Source organism: Colobus angolensis, unplaced genomic scaffold, assembly GCF_000951035.1.
Source record: "Colobus angolensis palliatus isolate OR3802 unplaced genomic scaffold, Cang.pa_1.0 Scaffold308, whole genome shotgun sequence".
NCBI lineage: Eukaryota > Metazoa > Chordata > Mammalia > Primates > Cercopithecidae > Colobus > Colobus angolensis.
In genome coordinates this window covers 2,038,574-2,048,314 of record NW_012116355.1, presented here as the reverse complement: position 1 = coordinate 2,048,314, position 9,741 = coordinate 2,038,574, and the positions used below count along the sequence as shown (strand labels likewise).

General features: G+C 45.2%; 1 protein-coding gene across 1 annotated transcript in view; it reads left to right on the top strand.

Annotated features, from left to right (window-relative positions):
* LOC105517837 (solute carrier family 28 member 3-like) overlaps positions 1-6,330 on the top strand; it is a 12,876-nt gene extending 6,546 nt beyond the window's left edge. Inside the window, exons 4-5 of the mRNA XM_011950567.1 lie at positions 2,889-2,980; positions 6,137-6,330. Coding sequence (XP_011805957.1) covers positions 2,889-2,980; positions 6,137-6,330 — 286 coding nt within the window. The remainder of the gene's footprint in view (positions 1-2,888; positions 2,981-6,136) is intronic.
* Positions 6,331-9,741: the final 3,411 nt, after the last annotated feature.

Below are 9,741 nucleotides of genomic sequence, written 5' to 3'. Positions count from 1 at the left end.
CATGCCTGGCCAGAAATATATTTTAATTTAAATCTATTCTGTCCAGCCTGGGCAACAGAGCAAGACCCTGTCATGAGATCTGTCAAGCTCACTGCAGCCTCGACCTCCTGGGCTCAGGTGATCCTCCCAACTCAGCCTCACAAGTAGCTGGGACTACGGGAGGAACTTTGTTTTTATGTATCAGACGATACCTCTGGAGTCGGCCAGAATTAGGGTTGGCAGCTCTTGTCACATATACATCATCCCAAATATTTACCATATCAGAAACACAGCAAATTTTTATCCTTCATTTTACTTTATTAGTCTCTGACCCGGAGGTACTGAGAAATTCTCTTGGGTGGTCAGAGGTACTCCGGTTTCACTAATGTTAATGAGACTGAAACAGCCGTCAGGAGGTTGGGAATTACTCAGCCTAGATAACCAAATGACCAAAGTGTCTACTTGCAGGTACTCTGCTTTATGCAGAAGTCAGATTGCCATAATGGACTACACACATTCCCTACAATTAAAGAACCTGATAGAGTCAACCTGCAGTATGTGAATGTCCCCTATTAAATGTCACCCTCTGTTACTGCTTTTTAACATATATTCAACTGAGAATAATACATCATTAGCCTTTCCTAAATCAGACCATGAAAAAATGTCTTCACTACACTTTTATTCACCCAATATTTTCTAGAGCACTGTTTCTAATTCTCAGTACACATATTCACACACATACATAATGATGAACATTTCATGAAGTGATACCTATCATTCTTATGTATGAATGATACACTATGATACTTTTGATACTTTTATTCTTTCTTGTCTTTTTTTTTTTTTTTTTCTTTTTTTGTGATGGATTCTCGCTCTGACTCCCAGCTGGAATCCAATGGTGCAATTTTGACTCACTGCAACCTCTGCCTCCCAGGTTCAAGTCATTCTCCTGCCTCAGCCTCCCGAGTAGCTGGGATTACAGGCATGTGCCACCACACCTGGCTAATTTTTATATTTTTAGTAGAGATGGGGTTTCACCATGTTGGCCAGGCTGGTCTCAAACTCCTGACCTCAATCGATCCACCCACCTTGGCCTCCCAATATGCTGAGATGACAGGCTTGAACCACTGCACCTGGCCTTTTTTTTTTTTTTTTTTTTGATACAGGGGTGCAGTGTCACAATCACAGCTCACTGCAGCCTTGACCTCTCAGGCTCAAGTGATTTTCCCATGCAGCTGGGACCACAGGTTTGTGCCATCACACTGAGCCATTTTTTTTTTTTGGAGAGACAAGGTCTCACTGTGTTTCCCAGGCTGGTCTTAAACTCCTGGGCTCAAATAATCCTTCTACTTTGTCCTCTCAAAGTGCTGGGATTACAGGCATAAGCCACCATACCTGGCCTCCTTCTATTCTAATAGTGGTTACTATGTGGACTTTATAACCCACGAATGGATCTCCAACTCAGAGCCGTAAAATACTGTTTCAGATAAGCAATATTTACTCCCATTTCATTCATCCATCAACCAATACATGTCTGTTGAACATCCTTAATATCCAAGGTTCTACTCATGGTGCTGTATGGCTCACAGGCATCTGTTCTCCAGGGTCTCTGGCCCTGGGGGACTGAGAAATTCTCTTGTGTGGTCAGAGGCACTCAGGTTTCACTAGGGTTAATGGGTTGGAAATTATTCAGCCTAGATAACCAAATGACTGGTTATTAACCAAATAACCAATATTTCCTGCTACTTGAAATAAACACAATCAAAGAAGACAGTAAGAATAAAGTTCAGAGGCATGTATCTGTCTGAGGAGGTGCAAGAAGACTTTTTAGAAGCCAAAAGCTTGAGCTGTGCCCCAAAGCTTGAGAGGTGGCTCACCTGGAGGTGCAGGCGAGACTGTTGGAAGGCAGGAAAGTGAAGGCACTGGCCAAGGGGAGTGCAGGTCTGCCAGCTCGGGGCCACGTCCTTTGAGGTCCTGGTGTTTGGAAATCATCTATATGGGATGAGAAATGGTCATTTTTAGAAGTGCTGTCCCGTGACCTGGAGGGGACAATGGGGAAATATGCAAGAAGTTCCTTCCACCCAGACTCAAGTGGGAGAAGGAGAGGCCTCCAAAGAAAGAGGCATCTACATGGGAACAAGAAGATCCCCAGATAAGGAGAAGAGAGCCATGTGACTATCACCCTGGCCTCCCCGCTCACTCCTGGGGAACTGCTGGACACGATCCTCCTCCGAAGACATGACCCAACCTACACATTGCTCACACACTACCCACCCACCCCATAACAAAGCCCTGGATGGAAATAAAGACAGTCCAACACCTCCAGAGCTTTCTGAGAAAGCTGTGACAACCCATTGGTTAATAGCCCTAACATCCAGGAAATCTACTTTGCATTTTAAGCACACCCCATGAAGCCCATCAGTCTTGGACTAATGGGGATGATGATGGGGGACAGAGCGCCACCAACTTGCTCAGACTTTGCCAAACCAAGAGGGATGACAGAGTTCCTTGGCTTTTTCTTTTCTAACAACAAACACATAATAACCATTGGTTAGAAGCTAACAGAGGATCTCCTAGTGTGCCAGAAACACTCTCTTCCTGTGACTATTTCAGCTTTGGTTAGTTATCCATCTCCCCTGCTCTGTTCCCAGGAGCATGTTGTCTGCACCTCTCTAATCCCTCAGGGGTTGGCACACTTACTCAGTGATGGTGATCAATGAATGGTTACGATCATGGCTGACTCTAGTCTAAAATGAAATGAGTTTCCCCTTTCTATTTTGTAAGACATATGCCTCACACATGTGTTTGTTTGCTTTCTTGGTTTACAAAGCCTAATCTAGCCTCAGCATACAATTTATTTCATGTTTTTGGTATTTACTTCTCCCTGCCTTTTTGCTTTTGTGTTGCAGGTGTTTGGAAAGGAGATATGACACAGTATGTGGTTTCTGTAGGAAACACAAAACCACTCTTCAGCACATCATCTGGGGCATTTTATTAGCAGGTAAATAACAAAGAGGGATAGAGATACCACAGTCTTTTTTTTGCAGGGGTTCCCACAAATATTAACTTTAGGTGGGAAGAGATTAAACGTTTACTGAATCATCCAGGGAGGCAGAGAAGTAAATCAAGAAGCCCTTAATAGGTGAAGCCTTTGCAAATTGTTTCCCTACCCCATTTATGAGGCCAGAAGCTCCTTCCTTCCTGCCTTCCTGCCTTTCTGCCTTCCTGCCTTCCTGCCTTTCTGCCTTCCTGCCTTCCTGCCTTCCTTTCTTCCTGCCTTCCTTCTTTCTTTCCTTCCATTCTTCCTTCCTCTCTTTTTTTGGGATGGAGCCTAGCTCTGTTACCCAGGCTGGAGAGCAGTGGCACGATCTTGGCTCACTGCAACCTCTGCCTCCCAGGTTCAAGTGATTCTCCTGCCTCAGCCTCCCAAGTAGCTAGGATTACAGGCACCTGCCACCATGCCTGGCTAATTTTTGTATTTTTAGTAGAGACAGGGTTTCACTGTGTTGGCAAGGCTGGTCTTACTCCTGACCTCATGATCTGCCCACCTCAGTCTCCCAAAGTGCTGGGATTACAGGTGTAAGCCACTGTGCCCGGCCGGGAAGTTAATTTTCGGAGTCAGTTACTCTCCTCATTCTTTTTTTTTTTTTTTTTTTTTTATTGAGACGGAGTCTCGCTCTGTCGCCCAGGCTGGAGTGCAGTGGCCAGATCTCAGCTCACTGCAAGCTCCGCCTCCCGGGTTCCCGCCATTCTCCTGCCTCAGCCTCCCGAGTAGCTGGGACTACAGGCGGCCGTCACCTCGCCCGGCTAGTTTTTTGTATTTTTTAGTAGAGACGGGGTTTCACCGGGTTAGCCAGGATGGTCTCGATCTCCCGACCTCGTGATCCGCCCGTCTCGGCCTCCCAAAGTGCTGGGATTACAGGCTTGAGCCACCGCGCCCGGCCACTCTCCTCATTCTTATAGCCTTTGTTACTGTCATGTAGATTTGAGGGGTGCATTGGTTCACACAAATCCAGAAAACACAAGTGATTAATTCTTTATATGAATACGACATGAGTAGCCTAGGGCCATCTAGCCCATTCCACTTGCCTGAAGGCAGGACAAAAATGTCTCCTGTTTTTACTCCCTCCAAAACAAAGAACTGCTTGGCTCACTTTATTTGTTTTTTGTTTTGGTTTGTTTTTGTTTTTGTTTTTGTCTTGTATTGTTATTTTTTTTCTTGAAGCTCAGCACACTGAACTTGGCTCGTTTTAAAGAACACTCCTGTCTATAAAACATAAGAACCCCCATCCAAGCCCACAGACATCAATCCAAGGCTGCTGCACCGCCAACGTCAGTGTTTTGTGGTGCTCAGACAGTTGGAATAGGAAACAGTAGGGTTGGTGAGCTTTCTGAATACTGGGCCAGATAATATTTTAGGCTTTTCAGTATTTCATACGTAAGGTCAAAACCATGCCATTCTGCCACTGTAGTAACAAAGCAACCGTAAACAATACGTAAGTAGACAGACATGGCTGTATTCCAACACAACTTTATTTCTAGAACACACATACAAACTGTCAACTGAAGAATCAATCATGAGGTTCAAACATTTGGAAATGAAAGTTCTGTTTCTCATAAAGAGTTGCAGCCTGCAAGGTGGCCATTCTGACAGGCTGGGAAGCGTAGTCTCCAACAGAAGCCAGAAACAAGTACTTTGAGGGAGGGAAGAATAAGACAGGAATTTATGCTGAAAGAATTGGCTAAGCATAAATATTCAATAAGCTATAGGGGGAGTCATGAATATTTATAAAAGGAGACACATGCACATGCACAATTGAGATCTATGCCTCTTTATGGAGCATGTGTATAAAAATAGCAGTGTTACCATGATCTGAGGGTGGAGTTATCAGCCCTGTGAAGTCAAAAGGTAAAGCAAAGGACACAGAAACCCTTACTGTGCATCCTCCAAGACTGGCCAGAACCACTCCATGGTCCGCAGTCTCTTATCAGGAAGAAATGCCTTGTGAAACTGGTGAGCTGTCACATCAAAATTCTAGAGGCCGGGCGCGGGGGCTCACATCTATAATCCTAGCATTTTTGGAGGCCGAGGCAGGTGGATCACCTGAGGTCAGAAGTTCGAGACCAGCCTGACCAACATGGTGAAACCCTATCTCTACTAAAAATACAAAATTAGCCGGGCGTGGTAGCACATACCTGCAATCCCAGCTACTTGGGAAGCTGAGGTAGGAGAATTGCTTGAACCTGGGAGGCGGAGGTTGAAGTGAGCCGAGATCGCACCATTGCACTCCATCCTGTGCAACAAGAGCAAAACTCCGTATCAAACAAACAAAAACTCTTAAGAGGGAGGGGACGTTTGGTTACCACCTCAGATGATTGGCTAAAGGCGATAGAGAAATGAGTCTTCCATTTCTTGTTTTCCAGAGCTGGTTTCTGCTTACTCCTTAGGAAGGAATTCTGGTTAAAGGGTCAGTTCAGTTGGTTGGGTGAGTTAGGACTTTATTTTTATTTCTCAAAACACACAAATACAAATGTACTTGCCACCTGCAAAAACAAGTAGCAGGACAGATTTAACCTGCAGACCACCTTTGCAGACCTTTAGGAATAGGAAACCTTATTCTTATCCCAGAATCTGCTCTTCGAAAGCAGCCACCTTGGTAATTGCCCCTACCTCTCTTCCTTAGAGACTCTGTCACTTAGAGAAGTAGTTTGTTGTTGGTAGGTCTGTGCCTTCACTCAAGTTTAGACCGAATCTGAACTGCAAACCACAAGAATCAGTACTTCTTTGCCAGTGGTCGCTTCAACACTCAGCCTTTCTCTGATAGTAGCTCACCTGCCGAGACTGAATGCCAGGGATAAAAATGGCCAGTACTTAGAGGCCCAATGATCGAGCATCAAGATTCAAGAACTCAGAAGGTCCTGTAAGAATAAAAAGACCTAGCACCCTGTCCTCCTGGCATTCATGGCGATAATTTTCCAGACTTGCTTTGAAAAATATCAAAAGCCCCCCATCAAAGAAGCCAGCAGCCATATCAAGAGCACTCCTGCATTCAATAATATCTTGATTTTGATTAAACCTCCTCTCACCTGAGCCAAATCAAGGCTGGAGGCTGGAGTAGTTAGTGATGTTCAATGTCTGTTTTTGCTTCCTGGACAGGTTATCTGGTTATGGTGATTGCGGCCTGTGTGCTGAACTTTCACAGAGCCCTTCCTCTTTTTGTGATCACTGTGGCTGCCATCTTCTTTGTTGTCTGGGATCACCTGATGGCCAAATACGAACATCGAATTTATGAGATGCTGTCTCCTGGCAGAAGGCTTCTAAACAGCCATTGGTTCTGGCTGAAGTGGTAAATGCAATCGGTTCTCTTACTTCAGTTAAGAGAGAGAGTCTTTTGCCGGGCGCGGTGGCTCAAGCCTGTAATCCCAGCACTTTGGGAGGCCGAGACGGGCGGATCACCAGGTCAGGAGATCGAGACCATCCTGGCTAACACGGTGAAACCCCGTCTCTACTAAAAAATACAAAAAACTAGCCGGGCGAGGTGGCGGGCGCCTGTAGTCCCAGCTACTTGGGAGGCTGAGGCAGGAGAATGGCGTAAACCCGGGAGGCGGAGCTTGCAGTGAGCTGAGATCTGGCCACTGCACTCCAGCCCGGGCGACAGAGCAAGACTCCGTCTCAAAAAAAAAAAAAAAAAAAAGAGAGACTTTTCCAACACCATTTCAAAAATTTGTTCTGAAATTACTTCCTCGTTTATGGCATATGGAAGCTAGAAACACCCTAGGGGTGTTACAATGTCTTCAGTTTACAAACGGGAAATCAAAGCCTAGATAAGGCAATGGCTCATTTGAAATGTGTGCAAATGTCCTCACAAACTGCCTTCATGTCAAGTGTATTAAATGATAAAATGTTGTCCAAAAGATGATGAGCATATTACATTCCATGTGCTATATTAGGGAAAGACATCTCTGTGCCTACGTATTAGGAAGTAGGTAGAAAAATAGAAAAGAGTGAAAGTTTTGTCCTAACAGGATGGCTTTCGCTCTCCCTCTGACCTGTCAGTGGAAGGGCACCATGAGCAATCAGTAATGTCTGTCCTGGCACTAGATAGGGAACAGCACAAATGCCATCTAATCTCAGTACCTGTAAATAAAGAATTGGGTTATAAGTACAAACTGATGGAGATTGCTGATGACGTGTCTTTAAAGAGCTTTCATTTTTACCAGCGTTTTTTCTTTTACGAGTTATACCTATTCTCTTTACAATTTTTTTACAAAATGAGGATCATACAACATATTCAGTCTTGAATTTGATTATAGTTCCTGTATCGTTGATCATTTATTTCACCTACAAAATCTTTGCTATTTTAATTATTATGATGAACACAAATCTTTATATCTATTTATGATTTATTATTGATTGATTGATTGATTGATTGAGAAGGAGTCTCATTTTTGTTGCCCAGGGTGGAGTGCAGTGACGCGATCTCTTCTCACTACATCCTCCATCTCCCGGGTTCAAGCGATTCTCCTACCTCAGCGTCCTGAATAGCTGGGACTACAGGTGCCCACCACCATGCCCGGCTAATTCTTTTATTTTTAGTAGAGATAGGGTTTCACCTTGTTGGCCAGGATGGTCTCAAACTCCTGACCTCGGATGATCCACCTGCCTCGGCCTCCCGAAGTGCTGGGATTACAGGCATAAGCCACCACGCCTGGCCTATTTATGATTAATTTAAGTCAACTGGTATTTCATCCTTTCCATTTCTTTATTGACTAGTGAATCCAAATAATTTTTTTTTTTTTTTTTTGAGACGGGTTCTCGCTCTGTCACCCAGACTGGAATGCATTGTTGCAACCTCGGCTCACTACAACCTCTGCCTCCCGGGTTTAAGTGATTCTCCTGCCTCAGCCTCCTGAGTAGCTGGGATTACAGGCACCCGCCACCATGCCCGGCTAATTTTTGTGTTTTTAGTAGAGACATGGTTTCACCATGTGGGCCAGGCTGGTCTTGAACTCCTGACCTCAGGTTATCCACCGCCTCTGCCTCCCAAAGTGCTGAGATTACAGGCATGAGCCACCATGCCTGGCCCCAAATGATTTTTCTATCAGGTTTTCTTTTCCTCTAATTTCTTCCCATGCCTTTTACTCATTAAAAATGTAGGGCTTTTAAAATTGTTTAGGGATGTTGAAGACTGCTAGCACTTTTTTCATGACCCATGGGGCTATGGTCAAAATAAAACTTAATTTTTTTCATTCATCATTCTTTCAATTTTATTCAATGGGAGATATCTACCCTATATTTTACAAAAACCACCTGGAGTTGGGGAAGTAGCCATCATGGAGGAAGAATTAGGCTGCAATTGTCAATGGATGCTGGGTGGTATAAAACAGAGGCAAAACCACCAACAACAGAACAAAAAGCCCAGATGGCCACAAGTTCAGTCGCCATTTGTAGCAAGAGATGGACATTGGTGCATCCACCCGACGCCACATTTCCAAGGATGCTGCATTCCCAAGTGAGCTGCCAGACCAAAATACAGACGGTGGTGATGTAAACACCCGTGATGAAGCGGTGAGCAGATACACGTGGCGAAGAGGAGGAACGTTAAGGAGCTTTGAGAGGAAGACTTCTGTAGGCAGCTGTGCACTGTGAGCCCCTCCTCCTGCCTTGTCAAGGACTTGGGTAGGGGGAGCTTATCTTCTTGCCTCAGGCTTGGTGAGGTTCAGCTCAACTGAACCTCTGGGGTTTGGAGGATGCAATGGCTGTGGGGTAACTCCTGCCCAGGGAAACACAGAGGGCAGAACAGATGGGCTGGCAAACTGCTCCTCGGTGGGAAGGTGTGTGGGGAGGTGTTTCTAGGCACCCGTATGAGCCATCTTACTTCTGGATCCGTGTGAATGACATTTCTGTTTTCCCTTTGCTTCATCCCTCCACATGCTCCAACCCGAGGGACTAGGGAGCACTGTTGGCAGGTGATCAGAGAAGGAACCAGGAAAGAGAAAAGGACCACATGAGGCCTTTCCAAAATCACTGTTTTGGAAAATGATTTATGTACAAGTTGCACCTATTTTAAGTGTGCAGTTGCTAAGTTTCAACGAATATGCATACTCAGGTAATCACCACCACAGAGACAATGTTTCCATTGTCCCAGAAAGCTCTCTGGTCCTCTGCAGTCATACAGGACACCACAGGCCCCCACATGCTGTTACTAAGGTGTGCAAAATGCCATTGCCTCCCTCTGATTTCACTGTGCTGTCTTTTACTTTATCCAGGTCAAAAAAACCTTGGGGCTGGAGGTGAGTGGCTTTCAATTAGACCTCAGTCCTCCTGCCTTATTTTCCTCCCCTGAGGCCCTGTGGATCTTCTTGGAACTTGTGTATTCTCTGCAGGAAGGGGATACATTGGGTTAGTTACCATGTGTTCCACAGCCTGGCTCTGAACTTGGTGCTCGGGGGAAACTCAAACTAAGGTACAGACGAAATACCTCAACAGGCAGAGGAGGAAGCAATATCCACGTTGTCAGGGAGAGGAAGGAGTTGGTTTGTAAAGTGCGCCCACCACTGCACTCCAGCCTGGGCGACAGAGCGAGACTCCGCCTCAAAAAAAATAATAATAAAATAAAAAAATAAAAACTCACTTCTGGCGGGGCACGGTGGCGCATGCCTGTAATCCCAGCACTTTGGGAGGCCGAGGCGGGTGGATCACAAGGTCAGGAGACGGAGACCATCCTGGCTAACATGGTGAAACCCTGTCTCTACTAAAAA